Source organism: Onychomys torridus, chromosome 4 (genome assembly GCF_903995425.1).
Source record: "Onychomys torridus chromosome 4, mOncTor1.1, whole genome shotgun sequence".
Classification (NCBI taxonomy): Eukaryota; Metazoa; Chordata; class Mammalia; order Rodentia; family Cricetidae; genus Onychomys; species Onychomys torridus.
Genome location: NC_050446.1, coordinates 93,462,831 through 93,482,301, shown reverse-complemented (window position 1 = coordinate 93,482,301; position 19,471 = coordinate 93,462,831). Strand labels below are relative to the sequence as shown.

Below are 19,471 nucleotides of genomic sequence, written 5' to 3'. Positions count from 1 at the left end.
TTGCAAGTCCTTAGCTGAGAAATAGGTGACTCACCAGCTCCCAGCTTGTCTCCTCCCTCCCCCTCTTGCTGATGTGACTGTACCTAAACCAGCTTAGACAGAGGGACCTTGGTCAGAAAGTATCTCCACCCATGAGACCAATGAAGAATGGCCAGTCTCAGACCAAGGCAAGACATTTTACTCATGCCCAGCAGACATCTCCTGTGTTTGTTCCATTAATGTTATTGGTACATCTTCAAAAAGGATTAAAAATATTGCCCTTAAATCTATATCTTTAAGAAAGCTTTTATTTTTTTCCTTTGAGACCAGTCCTCAAATATCCCAGGCCGGCCTTGAACCTGCCATGTAGCCAAGGAGACCTTGAACTTCTGATGCTCCTGACACTACATCTTTATTTTATTATTTTGAGACAAAGTCACACTGTGTAGCCCTGGCAGGCCTGGGACTCAATAAGTAGACTAGGCTGGCCTTAAACTCACAGAGCTCTGCCTGCCTTTGATTCCAGAGTGCTTGGATTATAGGTGTGCGCCACCATACCCTGCTCTGCTACTACTGTGTAAGCACCAGGAGTGAGCTTCACTCCAGATTTATGTCATGCGGGGAATCAAACCCAGCATCTCATGTGTGATACCAACTCAGCTATATCACCAGCCCAGTAAAGTTATTATTAAAACCCAGGTCAAGGGACAAGAGTATTCCAGGGGGGGGGGGCGGGGGGAGGGCGGATGTGTGTGTGTTGAGTAGTTTTGTCTTGGACACCTAGGCAGCATCCTCCCCAGGATTCCTAAATCACAGATAGCTAATACCATAAGGGCTTTCAGAGACAAATGCACTTTGTGTTTCATTCTGTAGCACTGGCAGTAGTGAAGAGACTGATTTTGTAGGAGTCACTGAGCTTCTGAGCTGAAGAATGGGTGGACTGAGTCTAAAGTCCCGTCCCTTCCCAGGAGGACAGAATGAGCAGCTTTCCGACTTTCTAGGGCGATCGAAGGGAAGGACAACACTTAAGACACCTTTCAGTAGCTCAATAAATAAACTTATGAGGATGTGTCTGAGGATTTGGGGGGATTTTGAGGCGGCAATTAGGATCATTATCATCTTTAGACATTTAGATAGAGGGAATGGGGGAGATAGACATTGGAATATAAAAGCGGGTACTGGGAAACCTACAATTTTCCAAGAGTGGTCAAGTCAGCAACTTTTTAGACATTTTTACACCCAGATTTTTGTTTGTTTATATTTTGTGATAGGGTCTTGATCTTGGATGCCCTGGCACCCATCATGTAAACTAGACTGTCTTTGTTTTATGGAAACCCTGCTGCCTCAGCCTCCCAAGCGCTGGGATTACAGATGAGTGCACCATGTCCGGCTAGACTTAGAGAATTCTGTGCTGGTACACTAGATGTGTCTTCAGTCTCCTCTGCCCTTGGCAATCTGTCCTTTTCCCGAACTCGTGAATGTCTGCATGCTCGTGTGAGAGGTCTCAGCGATCTTTGTGCTGACTGAAAGACTGCCTAGGAGACCAGAGGGTTCTGGGCTAGTGTCACCTGCTGTGGCTGTGGGGGACTAAATTAGTATCAGGCTACTCTTTCACTTGCTCTCTAGGTGACCTTCCTGTGGTTACCTGGGAAGTCGTGTCTGAGGCTGTAAGTTCCTCTTAGGGCAAGGACTGTAGGGGGCCCAGAAACAGCATCTGCAAATAGGTAATTCCATATGCTTTCATAATAATGAGAGTATTAGGCACTGAGATGCTCAGCAGTTAAAGGTGCCTGCTGCCCTATTAGAGGACCTGAGTTCAGTTCCCAGCACCCACTTAGGCGGCTTCATAATTTCATGTAACTCCAGCTTCAGGGGCCTCTTTTGGTCTCCTCAGGCACTGTACTCACGTGCACATATTCATGCCCAAGTATAGACACACACTTAATTAAAAATAAAAAAAAATAAAGTCTTTATTTAAAAGGGATAACAGTAGGTACTTTGGGAACTTTACACATATTCAAATGCATGGGGGGGGGGGGGCGGGATACCAAAGAAATGCCCAAGCAGTTGAGATCACTTGTGGCATTTGTAAAGGATGTGAGTTTGGTTCCAAGCATCCTTATGGCTGCTAACAACCATCTGACATCCCCTTCTGGCTTCCATGGGCACTATATGCATGTGAGGCATAGACATACACACAGGCAAAACACTTACACATTAAATCGTAAAAAGTATTCAAAAATATATTTGACGGTGAAAGTATAAAATCCAATGTGAAGTTCCACAGCTTCTGTTATGAATGGCTCCTCTTTGTAGTTCATTGACCACTGAGCCATCTCTCCAGCCCTGTGTATTTTTTATGTGCCAGACATTAAACAGAGGGACTCATGTGTTCTAGGTAAGCACTCTATCACAGATTACATCACCAGCCCCTATAATATGTGTGTATTGTATTTTTGTTTTGAGACAGGGTTTCACTGTGTGGTCCTGACTGGTCTAGAACTTAACTATGTAGACCAAGCTGGTCTCAAACACACAGAGACCCTCTACCTCTGCTTCTGCATCTGTATCTGCCTCCCCACTGCTGGGAATAAAGGTATGGGGCAGCTACCATGCCAGGTTATTTTTTTATTTGAGACAGGGTCTCACATTGTAGCCCAGGCTGGTCTGCATCTGTCTCTATGCAACAGAGGATGGTCTTGAACTTCTGGTGCCTCTAACTTCACCCCTAGGGTGTTTGGGTTAGAGGAATACACCACCAGGTCAATGGTACTGGGGATCAGACCCAGGGCTTTATACATGCCAGGCAGGCTCTCTGGCCTACAATCTCAGCCTCATTCCCAGTAGATTAAAAGAATTCTTTATTAATAAAATTACTGTACTGATGTTTAATACCTATACCAACATATATATAAAAGCTCTTTTTCTTTTACTTAGAAAAGGTTTGATGTGATGTGTTTGATTTGAACATGCTATATAATGAATTCTGTAGTTTGTGTCTTCCTACTAACAATAAATCATGGATCTACCAAATATCATATGTCGGGTCTTTGTCCTTGTACCTTCGTGGTGCCAGGTTTTCATATCCCTTTCTTCTCTGCATGCTTTCCTATCGCTCAGTTTTCTGCAGAGGGAGGTCCAGGTCGGTGGGCGGGGTCCGGGCCACTTGGGACATGCAGATGAGGTGGGCGGGGCCCAACATATATACCCTCTGCTAGCCTCTAGCGGGCGTGCCCAGCTTGGACAGACTGTCTGCGTCTGACTGCCGAACCTGCTTCCCTGAGCGTTGCAGAGCCTGGTCCGGGCTGGCCCCTCTGCTACCCCGGGAGCGGGCCATGCCGCCGCGGGAGCTGAGCGAGGCCGAGCCACCGCCTCTCCCAGCCGAAACCCCTCCTCCGCGGCGGCGCAGCGCGCCTCCGGAGCTGGGCATCAAATGTGTGCTAGTGGGCGATGGCGCGGTGGGCAAGAGCAGCCTTATCGTCAGCTACACCTGCAATGGATACCCGTCGCGCTACCGGCCCACGGCACTGGACACCTTCTCCGGTACGTACTACCGGAGGGCCCCTGAGGCTAGGGTGGGGCTGTGGATTAGGGCGCGTGAGCTTGCTTTACCGGAGGGCACCAAAGACCCCCGGGATCAGGCGGCGCTGGTGAGGCCTGCCTAGAGACACGGGGATGCTGTGGCTAACTCATGCTTTCCCCTCGCTACTCTTGCAGTGCAAGTCCTGGTAGATGGAGCCCCTGTGCGAATCGAGCTGTGGGACACTGCAGGGCAGGTGAGAATCTGGATGTAGGCTTCGATGGGCAAGGGGTTGGAGAGGGTTGGAGGCTGAGAGGATTCCTTCATGGAGTAGAAATGGAGTAGGCCTTGGGCTTTAGGAGTCTGAGGTCTCCACCCCCCAAGTGAGAAAGCAGACTGGTTCCAATGTGAAGGGAATGGTCTTGCTAACAACTGGCCTTGCTACCCCAGGAGGACTTTGACCGGCTTCGCTCCCTCTGCTACCCGGATACTGATGTCTTTCTGGCTTGCTTCAGCGTGGTACAGCCCAGCTCCTTCCAAAACATCACAGAAAAATGGCTGCCGGAGATCCGCACTCACAACCCCCAAGCACCTGTGTTGCTGGTGGGCACTCAGGCTGACCTGAGGGACGATGTCAATGTACTAATTCAGCTGGACCAGGGAGGCCGGGAGGGTCCAGTACCCCAACCCCAAGCCCAGGGTCTGGCCGAGAAGATCCGGGCCTGCTGCTACCTTGAGTGCTCAGCCTTGACGCAGAAGAACTTGAAGGAGGTGTTTGACTCGGCCATTCTCAGTGCCATTGAGCACAAAGCTCGCCTAGAGAAGAAACTGAATGCAAAAGGTGTGCGCACGCTTTCCCGCTGCCGCTGGAAGAAGTTCTTCTGCTTTGTTTGAGCAGTTCAGCAGTGCAGATGGCCGGAGACTTCTGGACCCTGGGACATTGGGTGCTAGCAGGGCCTGGCCAGCTCCTGGGACTCAGTTCTCTATTGAACGCAGGGGATATGGGCCTCTAGCTGCACACGCTGGTAAGACAGGGTGAGCTCTGTCCTGTGCAAGGGGCTGGGTCTGATTTGGATTTCTTTGGTCAAGACTCACAGGGAAATCCCAGCACTTTGATTTTCATGGGATAGTTGAATCAGTGTCAGTGTGTCTGAGCAGCTTGGGATGTAATTCCCGGTTTCTTACCGTGGGGCCACAGGTCAGCTTGGTTGAATGCAGCCCATTGTGGATGGCCTCACCCCCTCCTAGCGCAGGTGTGATAAAGCAGGGGAAACAGTGAGGCGTCTTGGAGGGTTGGAAGGTGGACAGCCTTGATTTGGAGTGGTTTGAGACGGAGCATGAAGAAGAGGCCCGTGAGAGATTGAGAAGGGAAACCGGAAGTGAGGCTTGATGTGGTGGACTGGAGGCAGATGAGAGGACCCGGCTGGAAGGAGAAGGAGAGCAGGGTGGACAGCTGTGGAGAAGGCTGACACCTGGGCTGCCCTCAAGCCCCAAGGCCAGGGAGGCTGGGGCTGCTCCCTGGGAAGAACTGGGTCTCAGGGCTCCCTAGACACTGCCCAAACTGGCTGGGTCAGAGGAGGGGCAGGAAGTGAGAGTCCAGGCCCAGCAAAGGGACGGGGAGGAGCTGCAGATGAGAGCCTGAAGGAGGAAGGGGTAGGGTCATCCCTTTCCCCAAGGTCACAGCTTGGAAGGTGAGCCATGCAGTCTGCAAATAAAACCTTGTGTTTCTGAAGCTGCTGTCTGTGGTTTCCTGGACCGCGCAGTCCAATGCCCCTTCATGACCTTTCGAAGGCCCAACAGCCTGCGTCGATGGATTGGGAACTGAGGCTTGGTTGAAGGGTGGGGGCTGGTCAGATGGGACAGTGTGATGGGAACTGGACTAGGGGGAACAGGTGTGGGGCTCTCTGCTTGGGGCTTGGCTTAGTTGGTTCCCAGGAGAGCTAGCGTGGGAAGCAGCCTGGAAACGGGTTTCCCCAGGTGTCAGAGCCAGAGCTGCTTTCCCATGACCTCACCAGGTAGGTGGGGCCCTCCCCTCTCCCCCTCCTTTCTAGAGTACGATGCTCAGCACTGGGGCTCTAGGACAGTCTCAACCAAGCCCATCTTGCCAGCCTCTGACCAAGGGTCTGGCTGGGGAATGTCACCCCAGCTTAAATAACCAAGGAAAACCTATACAGCTTTAAACCTCAACCACTGGCTTGTAGCCTTGGGTTGGTTGGACCAGTCTTCAGCCTTGACACATGAAGATTTACTGTGGGTCAGGATGCTGGCTGTGGACAATGTAAATGGAGGTTTGGTCCCAGAATCCTGTGTCCAGGAGGGTTCACTGGCAGAAGGCTTGGAGGGGAACAGGGATCCAATTGTTAGAACTAGGAGGAACTTTAAAGAGCACTTTCAGGGAAAACAAAGCTTATTTTGCTTTATAGAAACCATGGTCTGGAGACAAAAAGGTAGTGGTTAGGGGGGCACTGTAGAGTTAGGTGTATGGGTGGCATTCTATAGAAGCACTTCTGAGGTACACCTATAACACCTACCAGGCACCTGCTGGGCCAGGTGGGCACCCATCCCCATCCCAATCCAGGAAGCTACAGGTGTGTGTGTGTGTGTGTGTGTGTGTGTGTGTGTGTGTGTGTAAAAGCACACTGAGGGACAGAAATACTAGCCCAGTGAAACCTTGGGTAATCCCAGGTTTCTTTTTCGCCAAGGCTGCTTCCCATCCCCCAGAGCACCAGCCACTTTCTTTTGTTTCCTTATCTCCTTAGGTGGAGGCGATGAGCTGCATTATGACAGATACGCTCATAGCCAGCTCTTACCCTAACCTAACCTGGCATGCTCCTTCTAGGACAGAGAGAGACCCAGGTTCAGGTTCAAAAGTTCAAGTCCTGACACCCATTACCACAGGCAAATAATTTCTTTTTTTTTTTTTTTTTTTTTTCCTTAGACCAGATCTCACTTCATAGCTCTGGCTAGCCTGGAACTCAAAAAGATCCACCTGCCTCTGTTTCCCAAGTGCCAGGGTTAAAAGCATGCCTTCCCACCAGCTCATTTCCCTTTTTGTTCCTCAGTTTCATATTTGCAAACTGAAGTGCCCAGGACTCTTGATTGATCTTCAGACAATTCCAAGGGGGCTTGGGACTGTGGGGGCACAGAAGCCTGAGTGCTCCGCCACCACACACACAATTTCTGGTTTCTCTTACGGTACCAGCCACTCTGAGTCACTGAGGATGCAGCCTCTGTCCTCACACTTCCCCTCATGACAGTCACTGAACCTGGTCAGGATCTCTGTTGACTCACTCCACATCCCTGCTGCCTCCCCGGCCACTCCCTGGCCCAACACTGAAATCAGCTCTCACTGTCTTCAGAACTCAAAGCTCTTCACTTGGGCCCTTAGGTCTCCCCAAATCTAACAGCAGTCTGAAACACACCAGTTTGTCTCAGTGATCCCCAATTATCTCCTGCTTTTGACTCCAAGGTCTGGCTTGCAATTTGAAGATCTACTTTAGAAAGTGCCCCCCCCCACACACACACACATACACACACACATCCCATCTCTCCTCTAGCTGTCTTCCAGCTCCTCCCTCCTCCAGAAATTGCTGGGATGGCTGAGTACCTTCACTGTGGCTCAGCACATGGAAGACACACTGAAGAGACTCCCAGATTCACCAAGGAGAACCCCACTTAACCCTGTGGGCTTGGGCAGCGTGGACCATTGTCCCTTGACTGTTTAGATTCATGAGGATTACGTTCAGCTCCAGGTTTGTGTCACTGAGACCCAGAAGCTGAGGATGGGGCCAGGATTGTACAGGAGAAGGATTTCCAGCGCCAAATCCCTCTAGCTCTCTCTCATCCTGCCTCCTTATGTAGTGTGGCCTTTCTCTGCTTCTGGGGACAGTTCTTTTGTTGTTGTTGTTTTGTTTTGATTTTTATTTTCAGTCCTGAGGATAAAAACCAGGGCTTTCTTTGCTTAACCTAGGCAAGCATTCACTCTACAGGAATCTACATTTACAGGAATATTTATTATTACTTGGGTAAAATTATGTGCTACATACAAATGTGTGTATATATATGCATTACATATACATATATGTATATGGAAACAGAATCTCCAAATCAATATAGTTTTGAGACACAGTCTCACAGATTTGTTTTTCTATTTTTCATTGTATTTGCTTATTTATTTTAATTTTTAATGTTTTTGTCAGCATGTATTAACTATACATAATAATTGGGTTGGGGATTTAGCTCAGTGGTAGAGCGCTCGCCTAGCAAGCACAAGGCCGTGGGTTTGAGCTTGAGCTAAAAAAAAAAAATTGGTTTCATTATGACTTTTTGTTTGTTTTGTGTTGTTTGTTTGTTTGTTTGTTTTTCAAGACAGGGTCTCTCTTTCTCTCTCTGTAGCCTTGGCTGTCCTGGAACTCACTCTGTAGACCAGGCTGGCCTCGAATTCAAATTCACCTGCTTTTGCCTCCCAAGTGCTGGGATTAAAGATATGTGCTACCACTGCCCGGCTCATTATGGCATTTTCATACATGTACACAATGGGTTTTTACTGTATTTAACACACACACAAATACAGTTACTCTTTCTTGTCCCCCTCCTGCTCCACTGGGCTCCTCTTCTATTTTCCTCTCTCTGTATGTATGTGTGAGTGTGAGTGTGTGAGTATATATGTGTGAGTGTGTGAGTATGTGTGTGTATGTGTATGTGTGAGTGTATGTATGTGTGTGTGTGTGAGTATGTGTATATGCATGTATTTGTGAGTGTGGGTATGTATGTGTGATTGTGTGTGTGTAACTATGTGTGTGTGTATGAACCAAGGAACTCATAGAGCAGTGGAAACACCTAGAGCAGGTCATTGCAGTGTACACCTTTAATCCCAACACTTTCGAGGCAGAGTCGGGCAGATCTCTGTGAGTTTCAGGCCAGCCTGGTCTATATGGTTGAGTCTAGAATAGCCAGAGTTGTGTAGAGAGATCCTGCCTCAAAAAAATAGAACAAAAGAAAAAAGTTTTGCTGGGTGGTGGGGCACACCCTTTAGTCCCAGCACTTGAGAAGCAGAAGCAGGTGGATTTCTGAGTTTGAGGCCAGCCTCGTCTACAGAGTGAGTTCCAGAACAATCAGGACTATATAGAGAAACCCTATCTTGAAAAAACAAAAACAAAAAAAAGAAAGAAAAAAAAACTCATCATATTTGATAATTTAAAGTTTCTTTTTACATTATTTTAATTGTGTGTGTGTGTGTGTGTGTGTGTGTGTGTGTGTGTGTGTATACACAAGAGTGCAGGTACCTTCAGAAGCTAGAGGCATTTGACCTCTCTGGATCTGAACTTACAGCAGCTGAGCCTTTCTGTGTTACAACAGAGCTAGCCCTTATTTTGTTTGTTTTTGTTTTGTTTTTTGAGACAAGTTTTCTCTGTGTCCTAGAATTTACTTTGTAGATCTGGCTGGCCTCGAGCTCACAGAAATCTGCCTGCCTCTGCCTCCTGAGTGCTGGGATTAAAGGCGTGTGCCACCACCTCCAGACTTCCCTATTTTTTTTTTAAATAAGGAATGTTTCACAGATTTGCATGTCATCCTTGCACAAGGACCATGCTAATGTCTGTATTATATTGTTCCGATGTTAAAGCATGTGTATTGCTGTAAGGAACACCATCTTTATGTTTTTTTAATTGAAAAAAAAGTCAATATATTCTGATCATAGTTTCCCCTCCTCCAATGCCTCCCTGCTCTTCCCCACCCACCCGACTTCATGCCCTTTCTCCCTTTCTTTAGAAAACAACAGGCAAACAACAACAAAGAAAAATGCAAGGTACACATATATGCACAAAACAAAACCCATAAAACAACAAAATCAGTAACTGTAATATGTAAGCAAAAGATCGTAAGACAAAAACACCCAAAGAAGGCACTAGGAGACCAAAAGTCTACAGATATAGCACTGAGTTCGCTCTATGTCTGCCATGCACTGCTGGGCAAGGGCCTGCCCTAAAGTGTGGTTAATAGGGAGACTCCACAGGAGAAAAGGAATTTTCCCTTTGTAAGCGGATGTCAGCTGGAGATAGCTTCTTGGCCAATTCTCCCTCCTCAGCACTGGAGCCCCACCTGGCTAGTACCTGTGGGGCACTGTGAACTCTGTCACAGTCTCTGTGAGTTCATGTGTGTCTGTCCTGTTGTGTCTGGAAGACACTGCTTCCTTGTGTCGTGCATCCCCGCTGGCTCTTACAACTCTTTCTGCCTCCTCTTCCTCACAGCCATCTGAGTCCTGAGAAAGGTTTAGTGAAGACATGGTTCTAGGTCGCTCATTCATGCACATTGTCCTGTTATGGGTCACTGCGTTAGCTCCCGTCTACTGTAGGAGGAAGCTTCTCTGATGATGGCTGAGCAAGGATTGACCTGAGTCCCAGCCCAGAGTTCCAGTCCCCATCTTTATTTTTTTGAAACAGGGTATTGTGTAGCTCAAGCTGTCCTTGAACTTGCTATATATAGTAGATTAGGTTGACCTTGAACTTCCGATACTTCTATCCCCACCTCTCAAGTGCTAAGATTACAGGGATTCAATGCCACATCCAGTTTGTGTAGTGCTGGGGTCCAAACCCACTGTCTGGTGTGTGCCAAGGAAGCACTCTGCCTACCGAGTTACATTTCAGGCATTTATTTATTTGTTTACCTATTTATTCTCATTATATAGCCCAGGTTGGCCTGGAACATGAGAGCCTCTTGCTCCTGCCTCTAGAGAGTAAGTAAATTAGTTCCGCCATCTCTTCCTTCCTTCCTTGGCTGTACCTAGGACTGAACCTAGGATCTTGTGTGTGCTTTACACGTGATCTACCACTGAGCTACGGATTCCCACCTACCTTCCCACACACCGACCCTTTCCCCTCCTTTTAACTTTTAGGACAGGCTCTTGTTCAGTCTCTGGGACCCATGTGGAAGCCAGCAGGTGTCTTATGAACTTCACGTGACCCTTACTTCGACATCCTCGGCAAGATTCCTAGCTCGGTTGCCTTCCTCACCTAGTATAGTGATATTACAGCTACGCGGGGCTTTTTGTTTGTTTTGTTTTAGGGCAAAGAAAACATGCCCTCCATCTTCGGCTTGGTGATTGGGCCCCAGTGTATCAGAAGTGAATCCTGAGGAAGCTTGAGTTTATGTGTGTGATTGAGGGAGGGAGGTTATCTCTGTTGGAGGTTGAGTAATGGATCACGAGTACTCAATAAATACTAAATGACAAGAATGTGTATGTAGTTTCACATGTGTGGCTGACTTTGTGCTGTGTATTTGGACATTTTTTCAATGCAAAAGTCTGAGTAATTACGTATATATATACGTGAATATCGTTGGGTAGCGGTGGAGCATGCCTTTAATCCCAGCACTCGGGAGGCAGAGGCAGGTGGATCTCTGTGAGTTCGAGGCCAGCCTGGTCTACAGGGTGAGTTCCAGGACAGGCACCAAAACTATACAGAGAAACTCTATCTCAAAAAACAAAAGACAAAAACCAAAACAACAACAATAAAAATACATATATGAATATCTATGGAAGTGTGGATGGTCATCTTTTTAAATTTTTTAACTTATTTTATATGTATGGGTATTTTGTCTGCATGCATATCTGATGTGCCTGGTGGCCTCCAAGGCCAGAAGATATCAGAACTGGAATTGATGGCTATGAGCTGCCAGGTGGTGCTAGGACCCTCTAAAAATCAGCCAATGATCTTATCAGGTGAGCTATCCTAAAGTGTTCATATGTCTGTGTTTGTATCAGGTCTGTCCTCAAGAGTATGTGCTATGTAGAATTGCATCTGAGGCTGGGAAAGCGTGAGGGTCTTTGTGCTCAGTCTGAGCATCCGTGTTGTCTGCTTTCCTGGGACCTGTCTCTGTGCCTGAGCTCAGTTCTATCTGTGTTGACTTCCACGAGGTCTGTGTGCTGGCTGTGCTTGCTCAGCCTGGACTGGTGTGAATGCCAGTACATGGACATCCGAAGGAGCTGTGCACTGGCTGCTGCATAAGAGCAGAATGATGCCAGAGCAGAGGTGACGCACCCTCCCTGGTCTCTCCAGTCTCCTGGGAACCAGCTTACAAGTGAGACCGTGAGACCGAGAGCAGACTGTGTCAGGAGTACCGGCCCCTTTTGCAACCAGCCCTGGCCCCAGGCTGTAACCACAGATCATATTGCATAGGTCAGACCTGCCCACTGTGCTTGGCTGCCAGGAAACCCAGCTCCTAGCAGGGCTGCGCCAGAAGTGCTCTCCTTGGGTTTGGGCCAGATGCCTGGTGAGGTGAGCAGAGTGTAGTAGAGGGGTCTCATGAGTCAGTGTGAACAGTAGGGAGTGATGTCCTGGGTCTCAGCACTGTAGCTTTCTGTCCCTGTGTGCAGCAACACTAGGCGACCTTATGTCTATCAAGTGCCTGTTCTGGCTCTCCTGATCTTGAATCTAAGCCTCTTCTCAGAATTCTGCAGGGCGAGACGGGGTTGAAGGGTCTGCTCTAAGGAATGGGTCTCAAGCTGCAACTTTAATCCCAGCACTTGGGAGGAAGAGGCAGGAGAATATGAGTGTGAGCCCAGTTTGGTCTATATAGCTAGTTCTAGGACAAGCTACATAGAAAGACCCTGTCTCAAAAAGAAGAGGGGTGGGAAAGGAAGGAAGGAAGGAGAGAAGGGAGGGAAGGAGAGAGAGAGAGAGCGAGAGCGAGAGCAAGAGAGAGAGAGAGAGAAGAGAAGGGAAGGGAAGGGAAGGAGAGAGAGAGAGAAGGGAAGGGAAGGAGAGAGAGAGAGAAGGGAAGGAGAGAGAGAGAGAGAGAGAGAGAGAGAGAGAGAGAGAGAGAGAGAGAAGGGAAGGGAAGGAGAGAGAGAGAGAAGGGAGGGAAGGATAGGGAAGGGAAGGGAAGGGAAGGGAAGGGAAGGGAAGGGAAGGGAAGGGAAGGGAAGGAAGGAAAGGAAAGGAAAGGAAAGGAAAGGAAAGGAAAGGAAAGGAAAGGAAAGGAAAGAAAGGAAAAGAGAAACAAAGAAACGGGTCTCTTGGAGGGCAAAGCTGAACAGGTCGGGTTCTAAGAGTCTGGGTTGTCCTGGGCCGGGGAGAGGGTGAGGACACAGATGGAATCACTGAGCTATCTACTCGGCTGCCAGAACATTTTTAGGGCTCTTTTCAAACGGAAGGTGAAGGATGGGTCAACAGCTCGGGTGATGGTGGGACTCATTTTCGGACCATAGGGCCTTGGATAATAGCCTGGGTGTTCAGGAACCTGCTTGTAACCCCTCTGGAAGATGGACTCCATCGTCATCACCGTCATCACCGTCATCACCGTCATCACCGTCATCTCCATGCCTCTCTGACCCTTACCAGCAACAGTATGCCTATCTCCCCAGGTGTCCAGATGCCTCTCCTCCATCCTGGACCCCAGCATCGACGGGCATCAGGAAAGTGTTTGGGTCCTGTGTGAGCTTAAGAATTCCCAGGGGCCTGTTGGGTCCTGTGTGAGCGGAAGAAGTCCCACGGGCCTGTTGGAACTGGAAAGTAGGTAGCTGGACCCCCACAGGGACCCCCGTCGCTACTGCTTCCTCCTTCAGGCCCACATTCCTTGTGATTAGACTCCACTCTTTCTGCCTGCCCTCCCTCTAGCCGGAATCAGCTAGCCCAGCGTTCCCAGTAGCTGTATGTCCCTCCAGCTGTGCTGTGTTGATCTCCTTGTATAACAGGAGGCCCTTTATTCTGGAGACCGTGTGCACAGCCAGCCCATCCCCTTTGCCAGGCAATAGGCTACATTCTTTGCTGATCCTTACCCTCACCAATAACACACACACACACACACACACACACACACACACACACGCACACGCACACGCACACGCACACGCACACGCACACGCACATGCACACGCATACACACACCATGCATGCACACACAGCCTAGGAGATTTGGTCTCTAGTTCCGGCCCTGTCTTTACTTGTTGGGTGACTTGGAGCAAATTACTGCCTTCTCTGCTGTCTGAGTTTCTAACAGTTCTGGAGTGGGGCTAATACTCTCTGCCACTCCCTGGCTCCCAGGGGACCAGTGGGGATAAGCAAGATAATAGTGGAGAACTGATTTGGAGGAAGCGATTCAGTGCCAAGTCAGAGGTATCAGAGCTGGTCTGTGTTTACATGGGTGTGGACCTTTGGTTCCCAGCCTCCTGGGCCTTGGACCGGCCCTGGCAGCTTCTTGGCTCTTGGTTTCTTTGTCCCACTTCCAGAGAAAAGACAGAAACCAAAGCTGAACCAAGCTGTGTCAAGATGAGACTACCATGGTGCGGGCTTTGGGCCTTCGGCTGGACACTGGCTTCCCAGCCTGGCAATAATCCCAACCCTGGCTGTGCGATCCTGGCCTGTCCCCAACCCTCCCCAGGCTTTCCTCAATGATGACAGCCTCGTGGTTCTGGACTGAGATAAGGAGAAGATTCGAAAGCCTGTAATTGAATGCTAATGTCACTGATGAGGGACAGGAAAAAAACTGTCATCTAAACCCACCTTCTTTATTTCCTGTATTTCTTTCATTGTTGAGGCTACAGGCAAACCACACGGTCCACATGGCCAACCCCAAACCATAAATTATTTGCAAAGGGGGTCACATGGAAGAAGGTATATGGGTCAGAGAGAGGTCTCAGGAAACAACCCAAGTGAGTCTGGATTAACCATGTCAGCCTCTCTGCCAGTGCTTGCTTCTGCCCACAGCCTCTTACTGCGCCTCTTACCTGCTGCCCTCAGCCTGAATCTCATTCCAACACCCATCCCAGGCCTCTCCTCAACAGTCTCCTTCCAGGCCTTCTCTCATCTTCTTGGCCACGACTCCAACCCCGGTCCCTCTTCCAACCATCCGGGAGGACAGCGACCTCCTTGTCCCCAGCCTGACAGCATTTGAAGTCTGTGATTCCTTAGTCTTTGGCCATCACTCCTGCCAATCATGCTTCGTGTTGCCTTCCGATCTCCCTGTCTTCCTCCTCCATCGTCTCCCTCCTCCTAAGACACTGCCTCCTCTCTCATCCTCTTCCTCACCCTTCTCCTCAGCTGTCTGATTTTCTTCACGATCATCTGATCATCTCTCCTATCCCTGGGTTTCACCCTGACCACCCCCTAAACCCACGGCCTCCACTGCCTCTGCCAAGCCTGGACCGCTCTAGAGGTGGCCTCAGTGGTACCATAACGGAGCTACTCAGTTTCTCCACGTGGCCCACAGACACCACTCTGGTGTTTTTGCCTCACTCCTGACCCTGTCTTATGTTCCTTCTTGGGTTTTTTTGTTTGTATGTTTTTGTCCTGTTTCTATTCATACCCATGCTATCTCATAATTTGTGGACCCTGTTGAGCAACCTTGAATCACTCCCTCATAAGGCCAGGTGGAAGTAAATAAGTAACTGATGGTAAAAGTCGAAGAAACATGTCTCCATTTTCTGACTGTGTGCCTGAGCGTTCCGTCTGGTTCTCCTAAACGCCCCCACCCCCACCCATTTCTGTCTGCGGCACCGGCACACAGCCAGACTCCCAGGCCTGCCGAGCTGAGGACTCCTAGGGCTTATGATGTCCCTCTACCCAGCCCAGAGTCCCGTCTTGGGGTGGCTTCCTTCTCCAGCAGCCCAGCCTTTCTTCGCAGCTCAGCCCTCAGCTTCCAGAGTAACTGGGATAACAGGCCCCTGTCATCAGACCCAGTGTGAGGTCATTTGCGGACCTTTGAGTAAATAGTTTTTCAGGTTTTCTGTTTGTTTTTCTTAAAACTCCATGACAAGGAGCTACTTTCTTTCCTGGTCTATCTCTGGTTTTTTGGTTCTGGGCCCCACTGATACAAGCCCCCAGGGCTTTCAGAATTTGTAGAGGGTTAGATACCCCCACTGGGCTCCAGTCGAGCCTTCCAGGTTCAAGGCTTTCAAGTGTGGCTACTGACAACCCTTCCTGGGGAAGGACACCTTCTGGAGCCTTAGTCTCAGTGCTTGGTGGAGGACAGGAGTGGTCTTGTGCAACACCAGGCCTTGTTCAGGGCTGTTTGCTCAAGTGGTAGGGCTGGCTTGGGGGAAAAGCAACAAGGTTTTCAATTTTAATTGATTTATTTAGTTTAGTGGGGTTTTTTGTTTGTTTGTTTGTTTGTTTGTTTGTTTGTTTGTTTTTAAATAGGATCTCATGTAGTCTGGGTTGACCTCAAACTTGATTTGAAGCTGAAGCTGACCTTAAACTCCTGCCTCTGCCTCAACCTCTCAGGTGCTACCATTACAGGAACACACAGCCACATCAGACAGCAAAACAATGTCGTTGTTTATATGAACTTCTAGGATCACAAACTTCTGGAGATCAGTCCTCAGAATGGAGGAGGCAGGGTGGGTTAAAGAGAGAAGACAATGGAGTTAGAACTGAATGCTTAGGCTCTGGGTTACCAGGTCCCCAAGAAGCTAGCAATGCATGTGTGCATGTGTTTAATGAAATTTCCTGAGTCGATAACATTGGTGGCTATTTAGAGAACTTAACTGTTTGGGGACAGAGGACTAGCAGGCTGCCAGTTCTCAGCTAGCCCTGACGGCAGAGACGCCTTGCCCTTCAATAGGTTATCTCCACCAACTGACTTGGTTTCCCCTCTTCCCTCTCACTGTCTCCTTGTGGTGTGTCCTCCTCTGATGTGGCCTCTATCCACTCCTTCAGGTCTGGCTCCCTCCTTTCCCTGCTCACCTCACCCCCCCACCCCCCACCCCCGTGTTCAGCAGCAGAGCCCCTCTCTACCAGTCCCTGTGACTTTGTTATGCTTGGAACTCCCCAGCCCAACACACACACATTCAAATGCACCTGTTCACCTTCCTAATTATTTTTATTGTGGTAAATATAAAACTTTGTTTTTTGAGACAGGGTCTTTGTGTGCAGTCCAGGCTGCCCTCAAATCCACAACCTTTTGGCTCTTACTCCCTGAGTTCTGGGATTTAGAAGTGCACTTTCATGCCTGGCTTTGATTTTCTTTAGGGGTCTAGTTCGAGAGTATTAAATGCGATCATACCGTTATGCAATCACCATTTCCCATTCCTAGAATTCTTTTCACCTCACAAAACTGAAATAGTATACCCGTTAAATCCCTCCCCAGCTTCCTACAATCACAATTGTACCTGCATCTCTAGGATTACTCTGAGATGCCTTCTCTTAAGACTGGAGTCACACAATATGCCTTTGAAAAAAATACTAGTTTTTTCACTTATCCTAATCTCGGGGTTCATCGGTGCTGTAGCACATCACAATTGCCATTTGTCCTAGTTTGCTTTCTGTGGCTGTGACCTAACACTGTGACCAAAACCATCTTCCACGCCCCAGTCCTAGTCCGTTACTGAGGGTGGGAACTCAAGCAGGAGCAGAGCAGGAACCATGGAGGAAGGCACTTCCTGGCTCGCTGGGCCACTTTTCTTATATGCCCCATACCTGCCCTGCCTGAGGATGGCACCGCCCACAGTGGGTGGAGCCCTACCCCATCAATCATTAATCCAAAAAATGTCCCCAAAGACACTCTAGGGGCCATGCTGATGGAGACCATTCCTCAACCGAGGTTCCCTCTTTCTGGGTGACTCTGACTTGTGTCAAGTTGACAAAACAAACAGCACATCATTTCGTATTCATTCATTCATTCATTCATTTATTGTGGTTCTGGGGATTGACTCTGGGGTCTTGAACATCCTACGCAAAAGCGCCTTCCCACCAGGCTGTATCTATTCTCAGCCCCTTTTTCAACTTTTACTTTGAGACAGGGTCTCACTTAGTTATTCAGGTGGGAGTTGAACTCCCTCTGTAGCCCAGGCTGGTCTCTTCTTCCTTCCTTTTTTTTTTTTTTTTTTTTAAAGATTTATTTTTTTATTATGTATACAGAAGAGGGCACCAGATCTCTTTACAGATGGTTGTGAGCCCTGTGGGTGCTGGGAATTGAACTTAGGACCTCTGGAAGAGCAGTCAGTTCTCTTAACCTCTGAGCCATCTTTCCAGCCCCCCTTCCTTCCTTTTTTATTTTATTTATTTTTTAATTTGTTCTATGTGTCTTTTACATCATGCCCCCCCCCCCTTTTACATCAGGTTTTCTCTGTTATATAACCCTGGCGGTCCTGGAACTCGCTCTGTAGACCAGGTGGATCTCAAACTCACAAAGATCCATCTGTCTCTGCCTCCCTAGTGCTGGGATCAAAGGCATGTGCCACCACATCCTGCCCCAGTTGGTGCTTCAGAATAAGACCTCTGCCTTAAGACAAATCAGAACAGGGCTGGAGAGACAGCTCAGTCTGAAGTGCTGGCCACCCAGGGCTGAGGGACTGATCTTGACCCCCAGAACCCACGTAAAACCCCAGGCACACTGGGGCATACTTACACTCCTAGCCCTGGGGAGACAGAGACAGGCAGAATCCTGGGACTCACTGGCCTGCCAACAGCCTCATTGGTGAGCACCAGGCCAGTGAGGGAGCCGGTTTCAAATGAGTGGACAGTTCCTGAAGAATGGAGCCCAAGGTTGTTCTCTGGACTCTAAAAGCACACATTTGTGCACACGCACAAAGAAAATTAAAACCACACCAAACTAGGCCCAAACATCCCTTTAGAATCTTCGCGCCTATTCCATAAAACCCCTCGACTGAATTTCCTTTTTTGGAGACAAGAGTCTTGTTATGTTGCCCAGGCTCTTATTTATTTATTTTAAAAAATGCCTTTGAGAGGGTTTCTCTGTGTAGCCTTGGCTGTCCTGGAACTCACTCTGTAGACCAATCTGGCCTAGAACCCAGAGATCTACCTGCCTCTGCCTCCTGAGTGCTGGGATTAAAGGTGTGAGCTATCATGCCTGTCCTCCGGGCTAATCTTAAAAAAAAAATTAATGTGTGTGTGTGTGTGTGTGTGTGTGTGTGTGTGTGTGTGCAAGTGCCATGATGCAGGTGGGGGTCAGAGAACAACTTGCAGGAGTTGGTTCTCTCCTTCACTGCGGGGTCCTGGGGACTGAACTCAGGTTGTCGGGCTTGGTGGCAAGTGTCATTACCCAGAGCCATACTGCAATCTCTCTCTACCCCCGCCTTTTAAAATGTTTTATTTGAGACAAAGTGATTCTGCCTGGCCTGGAACTCACTCTGTAGATCAGGCTGGCCTCAAACTCATGCAGATCTGCCTGACTCTGCCTCCTAAGAGCTGGGATTAAAAGCATGTGCCACCGTATCTGTGCCACCTTTAAAAAAATTGGGGCTAGAGAGTTGGCTCAGTGGCTAAGAGCACTTGCTGCTCTTCAGAGGACCCAGGTTTTCAGTTCCTGGCACATGTGTTGGAGCTCACACAGCCTGTCATTTCCAGCACTAGGGGATCCGATGCCTCCAGCCTTTGGACATATACACCTACACATAATTAAAAATAAATCTCAACATTATCTTCTTATTAATTATTGTGTGTGTGATATGAGCATGGGCATGAGTGTTGTCTTATTACTCTGTGTGTGGTATGAGCATGGGCATGAGAGTGCCATGGAGTCCAGTGGAGATCAGAGGATTGCTTTCAGGAGAAAATTCTCTTCCTCCACGTTTTTGTTTTTTAATTTGTTTGAGTCAGAGTCTCACTATGTAACCCTAGTTAGCCTGGAACTCACGATGTAGATCCACTTGCCTCTGCTTCCCAAGTGCCAGGATTGAAGGTGTGCCGCCATGCCTAGCTCTTCTCCCACTTTGGGGTCCCAGGATCAAACACAGGTCATCAGACTTGTGGGAATGTCACTTTTACCTGCTGAACCACCTCACTGTCTTTTTCTTTCTCCCCCAATGTTGAGAATCAAATCCAGGGCTCCGCATGTGGGCCAAGCATGCCATACCCATGCTGTCTCCATCAATCTCAAGCCTTTGACTCTTTACAGATGGGTACTTAGTATACAGAACTGAACTAGCATCGGGCGCTGGCGTAGATCCAGTCCCTGCCCTGAGGATTTCCAAACATCAGAGGGTAAACAAAGGACAAGGACTGGCTCACCTGCATG

The 19,471-nt window shown here is 48.7% G+C and overlaps 1 protein-coding gene and 1 non-coding gene across 2 annotated transcripts; one reads left to right on the top strand and one right to left on the bottom strand.

Moving 5' to 3' along the window:
• Positions 1-3,203: 3,203 nt before the first annotated feature.
• Rhov (ras homolog family member V) lies at positions 3,204-5,231 on the top strand. The gene is made up of 3 exons (XM_036184969.1): positions 3,204-3,522; positions 3,697-3,755; positions 3,950-5,231. The coding sequence occupies exons 1-3, from the start codon at positions 3,315-3,317 to the stop codon at positions 4,391-4,393; spliced, it is 711 nt and encodes a 236-aa protein (XP_036040862.1). The 5' UTR covers positions 3,204-3,314; the 3' UTR covers positions 4,394-5,231.
• Positions 5,232-9,035: 3,804 nt separating this feature from the next.
• On the bottom strand, positions 9,036-9,146 carry LOC118583261. Its single transcript, XR_004944850.1, has one exon. It is a non-coding gene; the product is annotated as a U6 spliceosomal RNA (small nuclear RNA).
• Between the last annotated feature and the right edge of the window lie 10,325 nt (positions 9,147-19,471).